Raw genomic sequence first — 24,060 nt, forward strand, 5'->3', positions numbered from 1 at the left:
CTTTCCAGGCAGTATTTATTCTTGGTCTAAACTGACGAGGCAACGCATGAATATACAGGTTAGTAAATAATGGCAGTTTGATAAGAAATAAACACCCTTTTATTATAAAGACACCAGTAAAACATGAATTCAGGGAACATACATAAAAAAAAGACCATTTGACTGTTTAACCTTCAGGTAAGGTATTGCTGAACGTTGTGTGTTGCTGTTTGTAGAGATAATAGATAAACAAATGCAGGAAAGGGAGGGTCTGATGTTGAACACAAAATACTGAAAATTCATCTTATAAAATGTAAAAAAAAAAACATCAAAACAACTTATTTTTCTGTCTTTTGTGTGCATCATAAGTGATCTGCAGGAGATTAAAGATTCCCACATGCACATCTTGTTTCCTAAAAGCGCTGAAGGCAGCATCAAGTCCCCCTGCTGTTTGTGTCCAAACAAGCTCTAATAAGGCAAAAATAATTTTCCTCATTAGAACAATCTCGTCTTATGATAACGAAAAATCACATCAGGCATGTTGTGTGCCCTTAACGCTGCAGCTCTTGCTCTGTTGGCTTTAACGTGGGTCAAACATATTTGCTAGTTTCTGAAAGCGTGGTCCCCAGTCGTTGAGGTAATCATAGTCCTGATCTCCGTCTGAGCTTCCTGAAACAATGGAGCTGAGGCTGCCAGCCACTGAGCCCTCTCCCTCGTAGTCATAGATCAGGGCTGTGTCGTATGGAGGCACGTTGGGATCGTTGTCAGCAGCCTCCAAGCCCTGAGTAGAGAAAAGAAGTTTGCTTTTAAGCTGTAAGGAAACTTCCTTACCTGCAGGTTAAAATTTTGAACAGCCTGTAGAAAGAAGTCAATATGTAGTAGTCTAACCTATGGGAGAAACTATCTGAGATATTTTCTTTTGAAATAAAAATAAAAATATAATAATCTTTCCATTTGCAAACATAGTTCCTTGTTTTCAACGGTACATTATTTATTTATTATTTATTTTAAGAATAAACTGTACTTTGATTTTTTCTGTGTCACTAAACAAAGTACATTTTTAACATTGAAAGTTTTTTTTCTATTGTCCTTTAAAAGGCCAATAAAGTAGGTTCTGATAACCTTGCCAATAAATTGCAGCATGCATTGTGAAACGGAGCTGGCTGTCACAAAAACAAAATCAAACCTTAAAACGGTTTCCAAAATATCCCAGAGGCATCTGAATTAAAACAGTTATTTAGGGAACAAAGTAGGAATTCTAGGCGTTAACTGGGATCAGGCGCAGCCTGAAAAACTGGAAGGTGACCCGACTTAAGCCACTTCCAATTGTCCATGTACCATTTTTGTTACTTTAAACAGACTTTAAACTCATTAAATGGGTTTCAGTGTGGATGTGTAGTGTTAAACAAATACTGCAGATGTTTTGATAACTTATTTCCTTTCTATGGACTTTGCCCCAGTTAGAGCTCTCTCATTTGTAAATGGCATCTTTGAACTATAGATTATTTTTTCCCTTAGAAAGCCAAGCAAAAGCTGAAGCTGCTCACTTCATTGATGTAGTCCTCGATGGCAGTGGGATCTGCAGGAGGCCGCCTTGGGTAGGTGGGGGAGGGCAGGTTATGTGGGGCATCCTTCCTGAGGGGCTCTTTGCCTCTGGGAATGCCAGAGCCTGGGTAGAAGGACCACGGGTTGTGAGGTGCATCATGGGGGTTCCACAGCAGGTCAATGTTGAAGGCGTTCTGGGAGAAAATGAGGCGAATACTTTGGTCAAACAATATACAGGCAAACATACAGATCTGCACCCTCAACCTCTGGAGGTGACCATTAGATTAACCGCAGTGTGTGAGCCTCACCTCATCTTCCTCACCCCCTCCCTGCTCGTCGTAGTTGAGGATGTTATCTCGTACATCGTCCTCAGATTCAGCGACAAGCAGACCTGATCCTTTCTTTATGTGGTGACGTCTTCCACAAGCGTTTAAGGCCACAGCCAGGAGCAGCAGCACTGCAAACAAGCATCCTTCAGTTTACTTCTGATCATATTATCTAACTAACAAAAAAGTCTGAAGAGGATTTTGACTTCAGTTATAAATTTATCCCTATTTTTTTTTTTTAATCACTGCAGGTAAATAATTACAATTGCTGGATATTATGTGTTTATAAAAGTGGAGATATGTCAAAATCTGCTATAAAGTCATTTTTCCCAATGAAATTCGGAAATCGTGGATTTATTATTAAAAGATAGTTAATATTCAGATAAAGTTAGTGAAAGTGAACATTTAAAAAAAAAAAACACAGAACATTTTCACTCTAACTAATAAAAGCTTCTCAGATAAAAGAGCTGGTGCTCTAGAATATGAGTTTGTTTTGCTGGACTGTAAATCCTATGTGCGGCAGGGTCAGAATAGTTTTCGTTGTCATTTTCTTCACTAAAACATCTAGAAATATTGCATAAAACGCTTTTTATCTTAGTCAAATAGGCATTTTCTTTATCATGACACTCACCCAGTAGAAGTGAACTACATGCGATGATAATGATGAGAGCAATGAAGCTGATTCCCACTCTGGAGCCTAAGAAAGCGCCCGACTCAGATCTACAGTCACCATAGGAGTCACAGAGACATACAGTGACATTGACTTGAGTTAAGGTGCGTTGAGACGGGCTGCCAGAGTCTTTGACCAACATTGGTACTTGATACTCTCCAGCTTCCAGCTCCACAGTGGGTCTCAGAACTGCATGAGTATCTAAGGAAGGAAACACAGAAAGAAAGGAGGTGAGGACAGAGTTTTATCCTGAGAATGACGCATCATGCACTGCTTCACCTCCCACACCTACCGTTGAAATCAAAGACAGTCCAGTTTAATGACAGCGGGTCAGCGATGTAAAAGATGAAGGGAGCGGCATGTGGATGACGGTCTTCATCCACAGCAGTCAGTAAGACACCAGGAGATGCTCTGTTATCGCCTGAGCACAAGGAGCTGCTCAAAGGGACGAGCTGAGGAGGGAAGTCGTTGGTTTCTTCCAGGATGATATTCACTGTTGCAGAGGCTGAAACCCCACCAGCATCTGTAGAAAACATCACAACAAATTCCTTATCTTTAATGTGAGCACACTTCATAACATCAGTCAGAGTAGGGCAGGATATCTGTCTTGTGTGGAAAAGCAATAAATAAGAGCTCTCTAAAATGAATTATAACAATACGAGTTTGCAGAAAGGAAACTAAGAGCCATCTTAAGTATATAAAATATAGGAAATTAAGCAAGTAAATCATATGGTTTGGGTCTGCTTTTGGTGAAGATTACTTGTAATGATTCATGAAAAATGCTTCAAAAAAAGGGATGAAACTAATAACTTCTGAGGCAAACATGGGGGCATGTGTGATTTTGGTCAAGCACAAAGACAAACACTCTGAGCCATGTTGTTCTAAAAAGATTTCATAATGGAAGATTTTCATGTGCTGATCTTAAGTGTAGTTCTGGCTTTAGAAATACTTTAAAAAGATGTGAAATTGGTTTAATTTTTTTTTTTTTTTTTTTTTTTTACAGAGAAATGCACCAAACTGTTATAAACTATATAAACCTGAAAGAAAATGTCATGATAGTTTTTGTTAAAAGCATCACACCTTGAACAGAAGGGTTTGCATACTTTTGCACCTTATGGACATAAGACAAGCAAAAAAACTTACATTTTCAGCTTAAGTTTGAATCATTTTCTTTTCTCTGATGCTGCTGATGTGATATGTTAGAGGTGTTCATAGCAGGTGTGAACTACTGTGGCTAAATATGCCAGCAGAATAGGCAGAGGGGTATTTGTGTTGCTTTATAATCTATAAGTAGATATTTATGAAGAACAACTAAAAGTCAGTCTCTATTTAAATCTTCAGATATTCTTCCATTAAAAAAACGCTTTAAAGATGTAAGTGATCAGAATGAGAAATAAACAGACCTGTAACCTTAATGACAGCGCTGTAGATGTTGTTTTTGACATGTGGAGATTTCATGTTGAAGGGTCCTCTCAGGAAAATGTCTCCTGTTTCTCTTTTGATTTCCAGCCAGCCTTCAGGGTCTTTGCTGATTTCAAATCTATACCAACAACAGAAAAGGGAACCTTTAACTTCCTTTCTATGTGAATATGTGTAGAAAATTTTCCTCTCAAGAATCTTTTAGGCCAAACCTGAGTTCAGAATGATCGGGGTCTGAGGCGATGTTGCTTTTCAGCAGCTTTCCAGGTTTTTCATTCTCGGGGACCTCGATCCGTATGGGGTTCTCCTTAAAATACGGAGCCTCATTCTGGTTCTCCACAGTCACCATCACTGTGGCAGAACTTAGGGGTTGGTTTTGAGTCTTGCTGCTCAGAGGATTGATGTTTTCCACTGCCAGAATCAACTTGTGCTCCCTTTTGACTTCATAATCCAGAGGCTGCAATACAGCACAGGAAAGACAATTATAGATTCCTACTGTCCACTGCTGGACCGTAGACAGTGATGTAAAGCACAACAGAAATTAAAAGCATAAAACAAACATAAAAACCTCATCAAGCAGCAGTTGCCCAAGCAACTTTCAATTTATATGTGAACCAGTAGATGGTAGTATATAGTTATGTCTGCTCAATGGAAAAGTGGGCACACCAGAAACAGGCAAAAAACAGACACAGATATATAAATACATAAACAAAATGTAATAAAAAAATCAGCCAATGGAACAATTTGAAAAGAAGAAGAGACATTAAGATATTTCATAAGGACATCTAGCTACAAAAAAAAATAATTTTTATTAAAAATTACTACAATAATAAGCTTAAGATGGTTAAAAGTAGTATCCTCCTCAAATGTAGCTTATTTTTATTAACCTCATATGTCATCATCTTGTTTTAAGGTGTATATTACTCGGTCTTTTTAACATAGTTTAGAAAGTGTCCTAGATTCAGGTGTATAACCTACTTTAAACAAAATTACAAAATGGACATTTTGAGGCAAATTGAAAAAGTAATATAACTATATGTAGTATTTTCTTAAAGTGAGTATATTTGCCCTTAATTTGGACAGGTTAGTAAGATAATTTGTCATAAAATGAGATCAATATCAATCTTATTTTAAAATATATATATAAAAAAAGATCGCTATTGAACATATTGCAGCAATACAATCATCAAAATCAACAGAAGTATATATGTTGCAAATGTATTAGTGTATAGTTTTAAATATCAGCCTCTTTCTACAGTTGGTTGGTATAATCAATATTTAGCCTATAAGTCATAATGTGAACTAAAGCCAATATTTTTATAGATACTGACAAGCTTATTGATTATTCAGCATACTTATATGAACATTTTAATGATAGTAAGAACATTTAAGTGAAGTACGACCTCACAAATATTATTAAATATCATCATTGAATCAGTTAGGTAACTTTATTAAACAATGTTTCATGCTTTGCAAATTATTTTTGGACCGTTTTTATACTAATTATCTTTGACACAAAACAGAACAAAGTTTAAGATATTTTACATTTTGTTAATGTTTTCTTTTTATAAATTACTTTAAGGTTTGGTTTAAAAGAAATGCAAAATAGTAACCCTCATGACTTGTTTCATAATGAGCTGTGAAATTTAAGATTTTGTTTTAATACAGTTAAAAACAAAGCAACTTTGTCTTGATTCAAGTGTAACAAGATTTTTTCATTTTTGGAACCCTCACAGAAAATGCAAACCAATGTGAAATGCTGTAATGAAATAATAACTCAAAACAAGATAATTTAAAAACTATTTCACTTATCAAGATTTTATATGTGTATTGTCTTAAAATGAGTTGTTTTATTTATTTCCTTAGATGGTGTTGACATGACATGTATTAAGTATAATCAGATATTTTTTATTAAATTAGGGAAATATATTTAAGATCTCCATTCAGGAGAAATATCTCATGTGCTCCACAAATTGTCTGCCCCATTAACAAAAATAGATATTTTTTGTGTTTTGAATTTGAAGGACCGCACATAGGTTGTTAAATTTGATTAAATTAACAGTGCTATGTAAAAATTCTAATAATAATGATCTCTTGCCATGTAGGAACTGTCCTTGGTCTGTAAAGTTACCAGCAAGTTTCCATGTCTTTTTATTTCAATACTTCCTGACAGTGCTGTCAGTTAATGTAAAGTTTTGTTTTGACAAATTTTGGATGTATATTAAAAAGACCAGACCTAGAATTAAAACTAAGAAATTCTTTGGAAAAAGGCATAAAATATAATGAAAATAGAGCAAGTTATAAAGAATTTTTTTAAATTTTTTCAGCAATTCCAAGATAATCACAACTCTGCTCAAACATTTTAGGGTTGTTCTAATTAAAGTTTTAATGTATTTTACAACTCAAACACAAATGACTAAAACAGATCATTTATTTTATAAAAATACTCAGTACGATTGAAAAAGCAATGTTTGGTTTTTCAGCCACTGATGAGGCTACAAACCGTGGCCCCTGCCTGGTGGTTCAACCTTTCTCTGTACCTTCATCACTGTCAGGATTCCCTCGTTGCTGACTGGATCCGTCTGGATGGCAAAGTTTTTGTTTGAGTCTGATAAGATGCTGTATTTGGCTTCCCAGTTCCCTGTTCCTGGCTCGTCTCTGTCTGTCACACTAACGCGTCCAATCTCAACGTTGAAAACATTCTCCTGGGCTCTAATGCTGTACTAAAAGCACAAATGAAAAAAAAAAAAAAGAAGGATTTAGCTGATGTCATTGCCTTTATAGTGATAAGCTGATAGAAAATTGTACTATAACCCATTAAATCAAAGCTCACCAAGGCCTGGTGAAACTGTGGTGCGTGGTTGTTGATATCAGATATGGTGATGATGGCCACAGCCTCACCTCTTAATCCTTCACCCCCCATATCAGCAACCTCTAGCTTTAACTTGAACTTCTTCACCACCTGGAAGAAATTATACTTCTTTTTAGAAGAAATATTCAAGCACTGATCCCCAGAGCTGGGTAGAGTACCTAAAAACATTACTCGAGTAAGAGCAGCACTACTTAATTATCAAATTAACATAATTATCCATGAAATTACTTAAATAAGTGTAAAAAAGTATTGGGTAAACTGGGCAACTCGAGTAGTGAGTAATTGATGGCTCCTTGCATCTGATTTAATGTTTAAAATTATGTAAACAGACAGAGCATTATGGCATTAAAGTATAAAAATAAATAAATGTAAATAAATAAAGATGAATGAATTCACAATCATTTTTTTACATTAACAACCAATCCTTACCATAAGAAATTAATATTTGTTAGATAGCTCATGTTACTCATATTGGACAGAGTAATCAGAAAATATAGCCAAGTCCTCTTTCTTTAATCTTTTCTCCTTTTTTTCTGTTTTCCTTTCCTGTTCTACTTACATTGTAGTGTCCATATAATCTCTAAAACTCTGCATAATTATTATAAAGCAATTTATATGCATAAACCAAGCAGAGCACTAAAAGAAAATGTACCCAAGTAGGAGTAACAATACTTTCACAAGAATATAACTTAGCAAAATAAAAATGTGCAGTAATGTAAAAATACTTCTATTGGTACATGTGTTTGTAAAAGTTACTATAGTAAGTGTAACTGAATATATGTTACTACCCACCTCTGGTAATCTTATTTATGTAGTGTTGCAAAGGGTATTGGACATGAAGTCATGACAAAAAATACTATTTCACCCAAGAAATATTTCATTTTTAACAGTTTTTGGCTGTCTAAAAGGATAAAGAGTCAGTACTGAGAAACATTAAGCAGTTATTATTTTTTGTTACAGTTAAGCCTCGTCTGGGTCAGGTTGGGGTTTTAAGTGTGGTGTCCCACCATGCTGCCAGATCCACTTAGTGCTTGCAGTATGGAATAAGTGAAATGGCTGATAAATCAGTTCTCTTTGATTCAAGTCTGGGTATAGAATGAAAAGTCTGTGGAGGAAGGGGCTCAGCACAAGACCCTGTTGTACTCCCAATGAAGATGTTTGACTAGTAGCTACCAAGAACGCTCCCAAAATGGTTGTAAATGAAACAAAGTTGTCCTAATGAGTAGTGCTTATTATTTCTATTTTTATAAAATCTTAAATAACACCAGGCTCTTTTCTAAAAAGAGAATCCGAACATATTGATGGGTTTTCCCCAGGTGTGAAAGATCTTAAAAATAATTTTTATTTCTTTTTCCAATAACAGAGAATATATAAAAGCTAATGTAAAAAACAAGAACAAAACAATCAAAATGATCTAAAGAAATTGGTCTTTAATAGACTGATAATATCCGAGTAATTAGCTACGTCTTTGTTGAACTTCTTTAAAATTGCACATTAATGACATATATGGTTGTGCTCATCCCCATAAACCCTCATCGTATAATTTACAAATTTAGGGTTACCGAGCTCTTCTCTATCCATCTGTGTCTCTGAATACTATTTACCTCCCGATCCAGGCCCACATCCTTGGTGTAGATGGTTCCTGTCTGGTAGTTAATACCAAACATAGTCTTGTTCACAGCATTGGGGGGGATGCTCTCCTGACCAACGATGGAGAAACTTAGAGCTGCGTTTTCTGTCATTGGGTCATCTGCATCTGTGGCTGTAACTGACATCACTGATGTGCCTGCAGAGTAGAAATGAAAGTTTTCAGTCAGAGAGTGAGGTCATTTATATGAATTCAAGATTTAAAAAAAGGCTAATTTCTTGCATTGGAAACATTATATATTGGTGATATAAGATTTATTAGTATTTTTATATATTCTTCAACGACTCTTCAACAAACTGATGAATTTATCCTTCCAAGTGAATATTTGACAGATTAAATATGAATATATTTTTGGGTCCACCGTAGATTGAGTTAAAACAACACTTAGAAAGTTAGCACTTTAAGAGAGTTGTAAACAATAGCCTTAATACTTAAATTCAACCATTATTAAGATGAATTGATCTAGTGTATAGTGTCAAAAGTCAACAGCACACATTGGTCTTAAAACTTTTTAGGACAAATATAGCTGAGTATCATCAGCATAATGGTGATATTATACCATGCTGCCTAAATTATAGACACAGCTGCCATAAGAAAGGCTGCCGTTAGCAGGCTCTACCAGGCCGTCTGAACACCTTCAACACTTCAGGTGTCAAAGATAGTCTGGCATTCTGGGAGAAACTCTGCTTGCTATGGATTTTAAAATCAACATTTAAAATGTGATTCAATTTAGCTCGGCAGAAATAACACCAACTCTTTGGAATCTCTGTTGAATTAGACTATACAATTGATGAATTAACACTTGTTTAGTTAACTGGAGGTTTAACACATCTGATTGTTGTGTCCACAGGAGGTTCAGCAGTTTATTGATTATATTAATCCATCAATGCTCCTATGCAGTGTTAAGGTAAAAGTGGACCTCTGTAGATTTTCATGCTTCTCCAGAAGTAGCTAGTTAATAGGGAACATAAAATAAAAAGAAATAACAGTTTTTAACTGAAAGCTAAAGTTATCTAAATTATTCTATTCTTTATTTTATTAAACATAACTGTATATGTTAGTTATTGCATTGGTAAAAAGAAGAATAAAAATAAAACTATTGATGGAACCAAACATCTAATGGGACACTTTTTAGGATATCATTGCTTTTTGGATATATTTCATTTTAAAAATATATATATTATAACATACTAAATATGTATTCAAAGAACACAACAACTAAAGATTGCTTATGAAAAATATAATTACAACTCAAAAATACAAACACCATCACATTTTTGTACTTGATTCTATTTATTAGTCTACCTGGGAGAGAGAACTCTGGGACTGATCCAAAGAACTCTTTCAGAGTAAAAGCGGGCTTGTTGTCATTCTGATCTAGAACCACGATCTCGATGGTTGTTGGGTTTTCCAGTCTCTCTCCACTGGGGGAAAGTGCAAACGCCTTCAGCTACATACAGAGACACAGCAAGAAATGTTTTCAATTACTTGTTTGATTTATGAAGCTCTTTCTCAAGCTTTCCAAAAAAGAACCCATCCAACAGAAGATACTGTTTATTTCTAGACATATCGATGATTGCATAAGAGATGTCTTGGCAGAGTAATAAAGATTATGTACATTCATGAAACACTCCAGCAACTCTCCCATGATGCCAATACTGGCTCTGTAAAAATGACCTCTAACCATTTGTACGAGTGTTCGACACAATGATATGTAATCTTAGACAGAAACTTGAAATGGAAACACATGCAAACTCTTAGAGCCGGCTCTGTGGCATGCAGTGAGTACCTCTGGCTGATTGCTCTTTAATGAGGTCTTACCGTGAAGCTGCTGTACCGCTCTCTGTCCAGCGGCTTCTTGCTCCTGATTATTCCTGTTTTATCATCAATCTCAAACAGGTCCTTGGGCTCCTGGTCCACCCCTGGTCCCTCTAACTTGTAGATCACCACTCCTGAGAAGATTTTGTCTGATTTGATCTAGGCAGGAAAACAATAAAGAAAGAATTGTTGATCATTAAAACCTCACAGGGAACTGGGGAGCTGGACTGTAAAGTATATGCTCCAAACTCCAGATGTGAACATGGAGAAGTTACTCCTGGAGTGTTTAAACTCAGAAAGTCCTTCGAGATTTCGAACTAATAATAGCAAGGACTCATTTTCTGTATTTTGTTTCCATTTTCTCTGACTTGTATATGTTAGATCTCACTTTTTAAAAGAGACTCAATAGCTCTCCATGTGTTGAAAGATCAGCATAATTACCAGCTGTCCATAACGCTTTTAGCGTGTTTATATTTGAACTGTCCATTAAACACCGGCGTCAATCCCGCTGTGAAACGCTCATCTGTCACTTTGATGAAAATTTTAGATAATTTGATTAGAACAAAGCATAATAAACACAGAACAAAATGGATTCCCTTTCATGTCTGGATCAGCACCTATAACACCACACACATGTTATCCCCACTGCTGATGCCATGAATGAGTTACATGTTTTTCACATCTGGAAACATGTAAAATAGTAAGTCAGAATTTTAGCACATGTTTTTTTCAGTGAAATGGAACAGCTTCCTTATATTTTTATGGAAGATTATAAAAAATTTAATTAATTAGTTGGTCATTTCTGCTAAATTATTCTAAAATCAGATGTGTCTGCTAAAAAAAATGTTTTACAGCTTAATCCAGAATAAAGACAAGCATAAAAAGAGTAAATGAATACATTGAAAAAAGTGTAACATGTAACTGTTCATTCAAACTAATGCTTTTCACTCTAAACTAGATAAAATTATTTATTTAATTGTGTAACTCATTCTTTTTAAATTTTCAGACATCAAGTTTGATTTAACCTGAACTAAATACACATACAAAGACCCAGAACAAAGTTTTTGATATCTCTCAATATCTATATATTTATGCAGGTAATTCTTTTTGTTTGAGTAAGAACTGGAATTTGCATGCAATCATAGCAAGTGATAAAGTCTCTGATCCAGCAGAGTGGCTCAGCGGTGCAGTGGCTAGCACTGCTGCCTTGCAGCAAGAAGTTTGCGGGTTCAATTCCTGGCCCGGGATCTTTCTGCATGGAGTTAGCATGATCTCCCTGAGCAAGTGTGGGTTCTCTCCAGGTACTCTGGCTTCCTCCCACAGTCCAAAAACATGATTTTTAGGTTAACCCTTAGCAAAAAGTAGTATACCTGAAGTAAATTCTATTAAGAATACTTAAGTATAAGTATAAGTTTAGAAAGTATACCTGAACAAGTAGTTTTAGTGTACTTGAAGTATTACTAAAGTAATACTTCTTCGAACTAAATTGGGACATTTTTAAGTTTAACTTTAAACAATAAAGTAAACAATAGTATAGTCAAGTACACTATACTATTGTTAAGTATATGAAATATAGTTTAGAATAAGTACACTATAAGTGCTCTGCCTGATTTTGAAATTAGTACACTTTTATACTTGAATAAACTATCTTTTGCTAAGGGAATTGGCTTCTCTAAATTTTCCTTAGGTGTGAGTGTGTGCATGAATGGTTGTGTTGTGATGGACTGGCAACCTGTCCAGGATGTATAGAGCTTGTAAGATGGGAAATGGAAATTGTTTTTGAAGTAAGTCACATGATATGTGAAAAATCTAATTTGGTTATATTTAAATTAACTGGTTTCTATACAGACATTAACTCTGGTTTATTTAGTTAAAAGTAAGTATATTAGGTTGGTCCAATGTCAATATATTAGTTTGGTTGATCAACTGAAATGTTTAGAAAATCATTTGGAATAGGGCAAAGATTTTAAGTTGTGTCAACTGCAGTATTATTGTTTACATCAACATAATATAATCAGGTCATAACAAGCGATTAAATTCAGGTTCAATGAAGTCAAATATATTAGATGTGATATCTGGACATCATTTTTTTTTTTAGTTTGAGCGAGGTTATACTTCCAGTGTAGGAGTTATACATTGGTATGATGGGGGGAAAATAGTATCAAAAGCAGCCTCTTAAAGAGGTTATTGCATCTCTCTGATGGATTAAGTGATTTAGCTACTTTGCTGCAAAGTGACTATATATATCTACAGATTAGATTGGTTAGTTTTGTAAAGTGCCTCTTAGGTATTAGGTTTAGATATTTTATTTTTACATAGCTGGATGTTAGTATGAATAGACTTGCTCCAGTGTTAAATGAAAGGAAAACATCTGTTAGTGTTTCTTTCTCTAATAATGAAATCAGTTAAATGTGTAAAATTCAAGTATGAGAAAAACTACAAAAAAGAAGACATTTGTAAAGGGACACATACTTAAATACTACCACTAAACTCTATGGTAAATATTATACTTATTTCCATAAAATTTTCTTATGTACTGATTTACAGTAAAATATCACATGAGTTTATAAGTGTGAAAAAAAGGATTTTAAATTACATATTGATAAACAATGAATAGCCATTCTTCTTGAAATTGTTATTAGAGATTCAACTCAATTCAGTTTATTTATATAGCGCCAATTCACAGCCCACATCATCTTAAGGCACTTTACAGAGACAATTCAACCAGATCATACAGTCAGACTGGTTCAGTTTTCTATCGAATGAAAACCAGTTGATTGCATCGACTCATTGACTCGAAGGCAATCCGTCACACCAATCATGCTTCTAGCGACAGTGGAGAGGAAAACTCCCTTTTACCTCCCCTTTTGATATTCAAATATTACAGAATAATCGTGGTGAGTGACAGTTGATTGGAGCATAATCAAATGTTCTACATTGCCACATTAATTTCCATGTCAAATCTTTGGATGATCCATATTTTCTTTTCAGACCTTTTCTGGGGTCTTTAAAATGGTTTTGTGGAACAAATCTCTAGGATTTCTCCCAAATGGTTTCTAGGGCTATGTCTTCAGCTGCTTGGTAAACACATAGGTATGGAGATTTTATTAAAAGTGATTAAAAATCTGCCAAAGAAAGAGCAACTCACTTATGATCTGAAGTATATTTTAAGACTTCTTCAAAATGTGACTCATTTTCAGTCAACATAAAAAAAAAAATTAGGACTGTTTTCATACATGTATTCATCTGTGACCTGTGGTTAAAATTGATGTGGTGAAAATTGCTCCTGTAAATGCTTTTACGTGGCATATTTACCTGGACCAGATTCTCAGGAACATATCTGCTGTTCTCTGACACTCTGATGGGGGGGATGATCCAGTCTCTCTTGACTCTCTTTATCCCTTTCCCTTGATTTCTCCAGAGGTAAAGGGTCTTAGGGTCCTGCCCTGCCTCATTGTGCTGATGCTCTGCAGAGCAGCAGACCTGGAGGAAATATGGTTGGCAGCAGGTTAGATCAAAGCTGAAGTTGAAGCGAAGTTTTAAACTCCAGGGAGCTATGCTAATTTAAGAAAAACATTATACAGTTACACATACTTGCAGCTGTTTAATATCCTTCTGTGTTTCTATATTCCCCACGGCCTGACAGAATGGATGTAATTCTGAGTTTAACTGAAAGTTGGGGTGTGTAAGATTGTTCAGAACAAAGGAGACAGCTTCAGCATTCAACTCCTAAATTTTTTTTTTCTCGCTTCTCTTTGATCGGGGTACTAAATAATTTCAGGAAAAGGAAACATGTTTAAACTCTTTTTACAAGCTTTCCATCATCGCATTGCTGTCAGGACTGCATTCACACACACCAACACACATATTAAACACACTCACACAACAGCTGTCGACAATGGATTTAGATCCTCTGCTTTCCCACCCGCATTCCCGCTTGCACTCACAAATTCCCCTTTATGCTGCAGCTTTGCACCTGACTGGGAGTTTGGGATCACCTTACGGATTTACTCCGCCGTAGGAATTCCACAGCCACGCTCATTCGCTGGCTTTCTCACCCTGTGAGATCACATGTCCACTATATGCATGAGCATCCACCAAACACCCACTCCCACGCCTTAGATCATGTACACATTTCCTTTGGTTGCTTCCTGCTCGTCTCTGGGATTTCACTGGAGTCAGCGTTACTTCCCTACATGTTTAACAGCTCAAAAAATGGAATCCTTAAAACAAGAAAAACATTTTCCATTTCATTTCTGTGTTCTCATTCATGTGTAACTTCATACCGATGATGCACGTATTCCTTAAATCTGCATCACATTGATTATGAGTTGTGAATGGGCTGAGATGCCAGCTAGTCTCTTAGGTGTGCAGTTTGCTGCTACTCATTTGTCTTGTTGCTACACACTGCAAAGAAGAACGGCAACCATGACTGGCATCTGCAAGCCGAGTCAGAGGAGAGGCTAATCTTAGACCATTTTATATCCCCCCCATTTAACTCGTTCTACCATCAACATCCACCCACTCTAACATGTTACACCCACATTCCAGCAGGGCATGTCACCCTCACAGGTTCATCCCCATGGTTATTTATTTCCATATTTTAAACTTTGCTTCCACTGGTGTAACACGCATTCAGGGTTGCTGCTCTGTCTCAAAGTCAGTAACAGCTGATTCCCTGTTGAGGTTCTAATTATAGAACTTCATAAATCTTCCTACATTTTTGGAAATTTTGAAGTTTTACAAGTTTTACACTGACAACACTTAAATAAGTTTCAACATGATAAAAACAAAATGTGTAGATCAGGGTTATTCATGGAAGAATTAGCACTTACTAGACCGAAGGGTGGAGTATGATTGGATGAAAATACTATCAGCTTTTAAATCAATACTTTGAGGAATCAGCATAGTGGATTTAAAAAAATAATTTGATTTTAATGAGCATTAAATCTAAAGGATGAAAAGGAAATTGAATAAGAAGATATAGAAGCAGACCATCACACCATTTTTGTCAATATAGATAAATGACAATTCAATTTTTTTTTATGAATATAACTGGATTTGGTTTCGATTTTGTGATTGGATTAAATCTGACTGCATTGATATGGATTATATTGAAGATCTGGACACTTTACCTTGCAAAGGGTGACTATGTTTATTGAAATTTGGAGTTGAATAATTACATTTTTAGGTGACAGAAATCCAACCTGGTCATATAACTCTGAACGACACACAACCTCAATTCTACAAATCTGTACAGTTCTGTTGAGAGATCGTCAATTTAAGTTCAAATGACTTCAAATTTAGAAGAAAATAATTTATATGGAAACCTCAAATTTTGACATGAGTAATCAGAAGTTTGGAAGTAATAATAAAAGTAATTTTGTTGTATCAGTATAATGCATACCTGCATTGTTTGCACTATTAAGAGGAGTCACATTATTCTCAAATTACAGATAAGCTCTTTGAGATAGAGCCTGCAGATTCTGACATTTACATTTTCACAGGCAACAATAATATGATGGAAACCAATTAGGCAATTTGTCTATGGCAATAGAGGGAGCATCCAGTGCTATACAAAAAATACAAAAGCAATGAAATAAATGTTCCTGCTAATATTCAATCTGTTCAAAACCAGCCCTTTAATCCAATAAAATACTCCAAAGGATTAAATATTGGGTAAATTGGAGCAAAACTAAAAGTATTTTAGATTTGTATTGGAAAAACACACACAAAAAAATGTTTTATTCAGTGTTTTTTTTTATGTGTGTATATTATCCACAAAGGGAAAATGGAAGTAATTTAAAGAAGCTATGGTGGTTAAATAAAGAGCAAAATCAGATGGATATTTCACTGGCATAAAGAGATGAAATGTAATCATTTCATGTGGGAGATCACTAATCAGAGAAAAGAAGAACATAGAGTTTAAATCATTTTTGCCAAAAGCAACCCTTCCAACTATAGTAAGTTATTTTGCAGATGCTTTAACATTTGCGATCCCTCTGTGAGAAAAAAAAAGAACAACTAAGGAAAAAAAATCATACGGTTAAAAATAAGTTCAGACAACTCATTATTTGGAGAAGAAAGCATTTTGTGGAAGAGTTACGATATCCTATGTTTCCAAGTTTGATGGACTAAAGTTTTCCATTATACACACCAGCTACTTTGTGTTCCAGCTTTTCCGCTGCTTGAAGCATAGAGGTGAAGAGAAATGCTTACAATCACCAAAGTGTACAAAACAGGCAGCCTGTAAATTAACACACTTCCTTTCAGAGCGCTCTATATCAGAAAACATGTCATTGTGATGTGGACAGCGGCTCCTCTGTGTATCTGCACATTGTTAGAATGTTTTTACCAGACAAGGACACAGTAACAGCAAAGTTTTATGTTACCAATTAGACCTGCAAGGGTCTCTCTCTGAAAGGCTTGTTGATAACGCCACGTGCATTTTACAGCTTGGCCTATTAGATGAGTTGATAATGTAGTTAGTTTAGGAATTATTTAGTCCCACAGCAACAAAAATCCTGTTAATCCTTAACAGATTCATGAATGGTTGCTTTTCCAATGTGGCTTGTCAGAGGAGTGTTAAGAAAGATAAAGCTTAGGGATTTTATCATCTATGGGAAACCTCATACAGGGTTTTAATGTAACATATTCAGTTTTATGATGGCAATAGCTTTCTTTTTACACTTCAAACATATGTCAAAGTTAAGTTTTGTAAAGAGCAAATTGTAAAGACTAGGTAGATTAAGGGTAGACAAAGACAACTCTCCAGGTTCCGTGGTTGATATATAATCTTTAAAGTTAGTTTTCCTTCTTTAACTTTTGTTTGCAGCACTTTTTAGATATCTAAAGTAGATTCCCTAGATCTAATATGCATCTTTGCTATCATTGCTATTATTTTTTGAACAATTATTATCACCAATACCTACAACTCCATGCCTTAGGACATCAGCTTTCTGTTATGGACACTCTCAAACTGTCAGTTGCACAAAAACTTGGCTCATTATCAGGAGGCAGACAGAAATGCTTGCACACATCACCTCACCTGCAAAACATTAAAAATGCAATCTTTTTGCCCTTGCAATGTAGCATTCATTTGGATTCTTTGACAACCAGATTATATCTTATATTGAAAATGAACTGTCATGCAAATTTGAATGTATTGCATGACTGAGCAATGCCAGACTGTCTTCTTAGCAAAAGGCAGAAGGTCCTGCTGGTGTCAGAGCTAGTCACTCTTTGTGCACACCTCAAACCATTCTGTTATTTTCTCTATAGGCCCCACATACACAAGCTCTTTGCTATATAATGTTAGCTTAGCATGGGCAGACTATTCTATTTATGGTCCCCCAACAAGTGTGTCCCCTCATTAAGGAGAAAATGTCTGAGCTTGATGAATGCTGAGGGAGGTCAAGGCTTCAAAGAGAACTTTGTTGCCTTTTATTCTGGGCAGGACATCCTTGTAAAAGAGAGTAATAATCCCAGTGGACAGAAGAGCCACATAGAGACAATCCTACCTGACAGTGTAAACAGATGATTCATTATATCTTTATTGATTTAACATAAGTTTCACTTTTGAAAAGAATAGACTTACTAAAATGTGTATCTGATTGTTGAAAAAGTGAAGTAGTTTGATCTGACTTGAAATGTGCCTGGGAGGATTGACCTCCATGTTCCTCAATATAGCAGCGCTCCAACTACAATGTCTCCAACATCTCTAGAGAGAGACGAAAGAGTTGACAAAGACTCCTGGAAAGTGTGAAAATGTCTTCAGAAAATCAAAGTGAAAAGTCCAGTTTAAGCCGTTTGTGGTTGCTTTGACCCGAATGATTAAAACTTTAAACAGGCAACATGAAAGGGCACAAATGGAAACCATATCTTGAGCCTGTATCCGCCTGACTCTGCTGTAGGACCTTCAAATCAAGTGCTACAACCAGCTGGTCTTCAATATCTCAGTCTGTGAAAAATAATGAGGCAAAGGAAATAGACTTCTCTGTTCGTGGTACTTATTATATGAAGTGGATGTCTTCTCTATATCCTTTGGGCCCTTGTAAATGCTTGACAGTTAAAAACAGCCTGCAGGTACCAGGCAGGGCCATGGGATCAGACGCTAAATCCTCTGACTGATTGTTTCCGCTGAATGAAAACTCAGTGCCAGCTGGTCGCTGCTGCACACTGTTGATTTGTACCTGATTTCATGGTCCAGAAGCAACCACCACCTCACTCTACTCTTTCCACAGTGGGGTGGGTGGGGGGTTTACAGAGTGGTACAAATGGCATCACGTATGCAGCTGGGAACAGCTGTGGGGGCTGCCCACTCATCACCACGACACACACCCAGCAGCCTTCAGCCCTTCGCCTTTAACATATCAGGTGACACAGATGAAAGCTTCAGCTTGATGGACAGGTGTTAATAGCTTTGTGGCTTTTATTATGATTGTTTGTTTACCATTGAAAGTGTTATTTGCTTTTGCATTAGAGAAGCTATTTAATAAGGAAACAGAAGTTTTTTGTCCAATGTTATCTGTAAATCATACGTGATGATTCAATCTAATCCAATTTTATTTGTTAAGCAATTAAAAACAAGCACAGCTGACCAAAGTGCTGTAGAGAAATAAATAAATAAAACAAAACTCTACTGATAAAAAAAAATGGTAAAACATGAGTACAAATAACATTCACACAGTCAAATCAATAAAGTTGGGGCAAAGACAAAAGGAACAAAAGATTTAAAAAAAGGGTCTTGGCTCAAGGACCCAGAGTGGCAGTCTGTGGGAGTGGGGCTCTAACTCAGAACCTCTGGATTACAAGCAAACAAGTTTTCTGCAAACAAGAGTTCATCAGCTAAAGGATAACCTGAATTTAAGGTCCTGCTGGAGATTTTTATTTGTTTTTAAGGCAATAATATTAATGACAACCATTTAGTAGGGCTGTCATTTCTTTTTCCTCCCAACTTTCTTAACTTAAGCTCAAAGACAACAGTCTTCTACAGGAAAGGATTTGAAATAAGCGACAAAGAAAAACCTTAAAAGATGTCTATAGAGGACAAACACCTTAAAGGTTACCAGCTAATTTAAGGAGATTGAAGCTGATTCTGATGTGATGTGAATTTAGATTCTAAAATCTTTATAGGTTTTACATCTAGAAGATCAGCGAACGTTTTTTACAGGGAAAATGTCTGGAATATATAGATTTATTTCATGCAATATTAAACATGCAGAAATAGTAACTTCTTTGTAACTACTTTGAATCTAGCAATTTCCCCCCAAACAGTACGGACATCAGCTTTTGGAGAAGATAGAATATGTCATGATAAGAAAGCCCGATGACTTGTCAGGTCTTGGTCTTGGCTATGAAAAGTAATACCTAGGTCAGAGTATAACGAGTAGAACAGAATAATTAAAGAATAATTAAAATATGGAACAATAAAAGCACAGGCTGCTGCTTTGCACTTTGCAAGATAATATTCAGCAGTAACATTTCACAGAGCAGAGTTAAAGTGGGAAGTGGATATTTTATCAGAGCTAATGCAAGTTGTATATTTAAAATGAGAAAAATAATAATTTAGTCTAGGTTTTGAATGTCAGGTTCTTTCAACATTCTGCACATCTGACAACAAAACAATAAGTACATTTACAAAAATCCATATTTGATCAAGAATCACAGAATACCATAGTGCTCTAGCTGTCTGTTCAGAGATATTCGCAATTTCTATGGTTTTAGCATTTGGGCAAATGTTCGTGAGTTAAAACCTATAACGGTCAAAAAATGTGGAGAAGATAATCTTATTTTATACATTTTGAATCCCCCTTTAAGATCAATAATACCATAATTTTTACAAAAAAGAGAAGCGAGGATTTAAAAAAACATTTCGTATTCTTTTACTGAAAATTATGTTAAAAAATAGCCTTTTTATTTGACTCTTTACGACTACAACATCATTTGATAATTAGACTGACACCTCAGTAGTTCAGCATCAATGCATCTATAAGCCTGTAGCCTATGATCTCTGAATTTACTTCAAGTCAGAGGTTCCCGCACTGCTCGGTGGATGTGATGTCAAGTGCGTCCATGTTAAAGGGGTCCAACCTAACAAGAATTGAAACATTGCAAAAAGTAAAAGCTTGTCAAGTCCGCATAGGAGCTGCAAGAACGAGCAGAAGAGTGCTGCAGCTCTGTGATTTGGCAAAAGGCGACAGTTTAATTAAAAAGCGACGTAATGCCTTTTTAACTTTTAAGGTAACATACTTCAGAAACTTTTAAACCTTAAAGAAAAGGATCTAGAGATCAAATATATCTTAAATATCCTTTTTTAAATGTGAATGGTTTCAAACAATATCTTCATTCAAAGCTCAAACCCTTTAATCAAAATGTATCCCACTATAAGCACAAGACTTCATAAGCTGTATATTTAGTTGCTTCTAAAAATGTCTGAAGAACTTGACCTGGCGGAGGAAAGAAAAAAATGATTAATGAGTGAATAGGCTGTTTATTTATGTTTCTATGAAAGAATAGTACGTTTAAGATTAGACTGAGTGTGTGGCATGAAGAGGTTACTCTAAGTAACCTTTTCATGCCTTAGGTGCCTTTTCCAATGTTTTAATAGTTCTTTTTCTCCAGGTTCATTTAAAACTATGACACAGGACATCAAAAGCATGGCCAGTTTTCAGTGATCCTTTAACTACTGCATCACTAGAAAGCTGCAGGAGCTGTTAGCGAACAGGAGAATCTGCAGTAACTGAGAAGATGGGAGACACTCCAACATGCATGGATCATAGAACTTCCCCCTCAAGAATCGTTGGAAGCCAATTCACTCATCTGCTCAACCTGGCCTGAATTACTGATCCAAACACAGTGAAAGACTGATGATATTTAGAAGTGTTGTTGGCAATAAGAAAGGTTTACTTTGACATCCATTTTAAATGTCACTGTGGCGTCTGGAGACACAGGATGCCCTGAACCCTCTCTGAACACATCTGGGGTCCCGTCTTCTTCAGAGCACTTCATCACTTCCTCAGATGAAATGTTTAGTTCAGCTGAAAGCTCTGATTGCAGAGCCAGAGTCTTGCTTCCATGGATGAAAATAAGTAGATGTTCATTTGAGGACATCACTCAGGTATAAAACATAAATTGTATATCTGAAGAGCGGAGCAGCAAGAGTCTGTTCTCTAAACAAGATCATACTCTGCAGGAGCAGGAAGCTGCAGGACCAAAATCAGGAGGAGGGGAAGGAGAGGTCAGACGCTTTCAATGTTACAACTTAAGAGCAAATGGCTTGTCTTTAAAGCAGAGTAATGTCCAATGATATGTCTTAAGACTTGTATTTGATATTGGTCATAAGAAAAAAGAAAGGATGTGCCTTTCTTTTTTCATACAGAGCTGAGTGAAACAAACGAAAACTGTTTGTAAAACCAGAAAAGTCTCAATTTAAGAAAGATTTTATCTTGTTAACATAATGCAAAAGACCAACCAAACTTTAATCAGTCATAACATTTTGCTCATCTGTATTTACTGCACAAAAAAATAATTTTTTTTTCTTACCTGAAAAACCAGCAGACTCAGCACACAGCTCATCAACATCCACAAAGCCATCCTCAAATCCAGGACCCAGAAGCTCAGTCTGCACAGACCTCTGACCACAGAAGGATCTGAGTCTCTGAGGCTTCACAGCACAAAAACAGGCCAAATCACATAAACTTTCAAACCTTTCTCTCTGTCCTTCTACTATGCACGTCTGTCCTTCCTTTTCTTCTCACAGCATCTGTGTCCTACAGCTCCACCCTGTCCATAGCTTGGCTATGTCTCACAGTGGTGGGGTAAAGGGGGCTAGAATTTCAGCAGCAGGCCTCCAATGAACCCCAGCACATGTGCTGTCACTCACAGGACTGATGGAGGAGAGAGAGAGAGAGAGAGAGAGAAGGAGGCATGACGAGAGAAATAGAGCAGCTGCTTTGGACGAAGACAGGAAACAGTAAGTGAGGATATTAGCTTTTTCAAAACAACTAGACAAGAATGCAGAGGAAGAGATAAAAAAATGGAAGGATTTATGCAAGTCTGAGTCTCAATATGAACTTTCTTCTTCCTTCAAGCAACAATTCTCATTATTCAATTGTTCACATACATCAATCTGAGATAAATTAATACTTTATTACATCTTGTCGAGATCTGGATAAAGGAACCATTAGCAGAGTCTAATGACCAAATTAAAAAAAACACTATAGACAGCCGCAAAGAGCAGCTTAGATTAGAGTCGGAACAGGGAAACAGATGGTGTGGATCTGTCCTCAAGTCTAAAAATATTCAACAACCTGCAAAGTTTAAAAAACAACACATTCTTTTGGTTCACGGGTAAAGTGCAAAGGTCATTTTCAAAAAACTAGCTGCAGAAAACTACATAAGACAGGTAAGCATCAACAATACATTGATTCCAAAAATATCTATGAACCCATTTAAAATAGATTAGATGAATAATTAAGCCTGTTTCAAAATGTTTAGACGTAGATATTCCAAAATGAAGACTATGTGATATCAAAATGAGCTTTTATTAATGCATGATAGTTAGAGCTAGCAGCACTTGTAGAAAGGTTATTTCTATCAAGACGAACTGAACGATCAGTCTGGAGATGTTTTCTGTAACAGTTATCTGTGCTGTAGTTGCTTGTAAATGACCAGAATTGGTAAAAGTTCAGTTTTTACGTTTTGTTTAGTTCTAGATAATGTAAGGATTCAACATGTATGTCATGTTATATAGAGAGGCGCTTATATATGTTCCTTGGAGTGGTATGGACATGTCCTTTCTACCAGAATTTAATTTGATCACAATTCCACTTTAAATCCATGTCTCAAAACTTAACTTTTCAATTAAAGTTTTCAAAGGCCAGGATATCCGCTTGGCAGCTCTGCTGAAAGCAGCACACCAGGCTACAATGGAAAGCATCTGAGATTAATTATCATCTTTAGTTCATCATTAAGGGGCTCGCTCGGCAGGAGATTTTTTTCAGTCATCTGTTCTGCTAAATGTTTAATTTAACGACATTCAGAGATTTTTGGGGAAGTCTTCCTCCTGTAGCCTCTAATATGTGGCCTTCGCTCATTTGCAGCATTCAGCCATGGCCGTTTGATCTCATGCTATTTTAAGCCAGGTTGTCAGAGCAGAGAATGAAGATCTATGGGGCTCCACAGGAGAGGGCGTCAAAGAAAAGAATGCTACTTCAGCAGGACCTGAAATCTAAAGGAAGGGCAGCCATGATCGATGTAATCCAAGTGTCTTCAGGAAACCATGTCTGCTGCAAAAAGAGGCCGTTGTTGTCCAAACTGCACATCGGTAGAAGTTATGGCATTAGTGCATTACAGGAGAGATGGATGAAGAGTGTATATTCCTGATCTGGTTTATTACTTTCATTTTAGGATCTCTAGTCCCAGATAGCACAGGACTTAATCAAACAAGCATGATCAAAGTTATTGCAGTTGTTGCAGTGCTAGGAATCAGAGCAGTGAAATCCCTTCATGTTGACACGATGCACTCTGAGTGGCTGTCTGAAGGCCTGCATGTGTCAGTGTGCTTAGATGACTGTGTGAAAGAGTTTTGGCATAAAAGCCTGACTTTTCCAGCACCTGTCTCTGTCAGTTAGAGGCTTTGCAGTTGGCAGCAGTAGCCACCCAGATTTTTTTCTTTCGATCCCCCCCTTACAAATTTGCAGCTGGCTCTCATATAAGAACACACATAGATTTCACTGAGCGGAACAGAACAGATAGCCGTTCAACTTTAAAGTAGGTTAAA

At 36.2% G+C, this 24,060-nt stretch overlaps 1 protein-coding gene across 1 annotated transcript; it reads right to left on the bottom strand.

Annotated features, from left to right (window-relative positions):
* Window positions 1-21,993, bottom strand: cdh15 (cadherin 15, type 1, M-cadherin (myotubule)). Its single transcript, XM_038283764.1, has 14 exons — window positions 21,822-21,993; window positions 13,593-13,760; window positions 10,281-10,436; window positions 9,765-9,909; window positions 8,416-8,597; window positions 6,773-6,901; window positions 6,480-6,662; window positions 4,152-4,396; window positions 3,924-4,060; window positions 2,813-3,043; window positions 2,482-2,721; window positions 1,833-1,981; window positions 1,527-1,718; window positions 1-760 (listed from the first exon to the last, which is right to left on the bottom strand). Exons 1-14 carry the CDS (start codon window positions 21,870-21,872, stop codon window positions 560-562), a joined length of 2,409 nt encoding a protein of 802 aa, XP_038139692.1. The 5' UTR covers window positions 21,873-21,993; the 3' UTR covers window positions 1-559.
* Window positions 21,994-24,060: the final 2,067 nt, after the last annotated feature.

The sequence above is a fragment of the Cyprinodon tularosa genome, unplaced genomic scaffold, assembly GCF_016077235.1.
Source record: "Cyprinodon tularosa strain WSP-4 unplaced genomic scaffold, ASM1607723v1 ctg197, whole genome shotgun sequence".
NCBI lineage: Eukaryota > Metazoa > Chordata > Actinopteri > Cyprinodontiformes > Cyprinodontidae > Cyprinodon > Cyprinodon tularosa.

Bases quoted from the DNA above. Each gene is read 5' to 3' on its own strand.
- cdh15 (XM_038283764.1), bottom strand. From the start codon at position 21,872: ATGGCTTTGTGGATGTTGATGAGCTGTGTGCTGAGTCTGCTGGTTTTT. The intron at 1,982-2,481 runs GTGAGTGTCATG...GCTTGTTTGCAG, and splicing joins ATGTAGTTCACTTCTACTGG to TGCTGCTGCTCCTGGCTGTG. The intron at 761-1,526 runs GTGAGCAGCTTC...TTCTCTACTCAG, and splicing joins TCGAGGACTACATCAATGAA to GGCTTGGAGGCTGCTGACAA.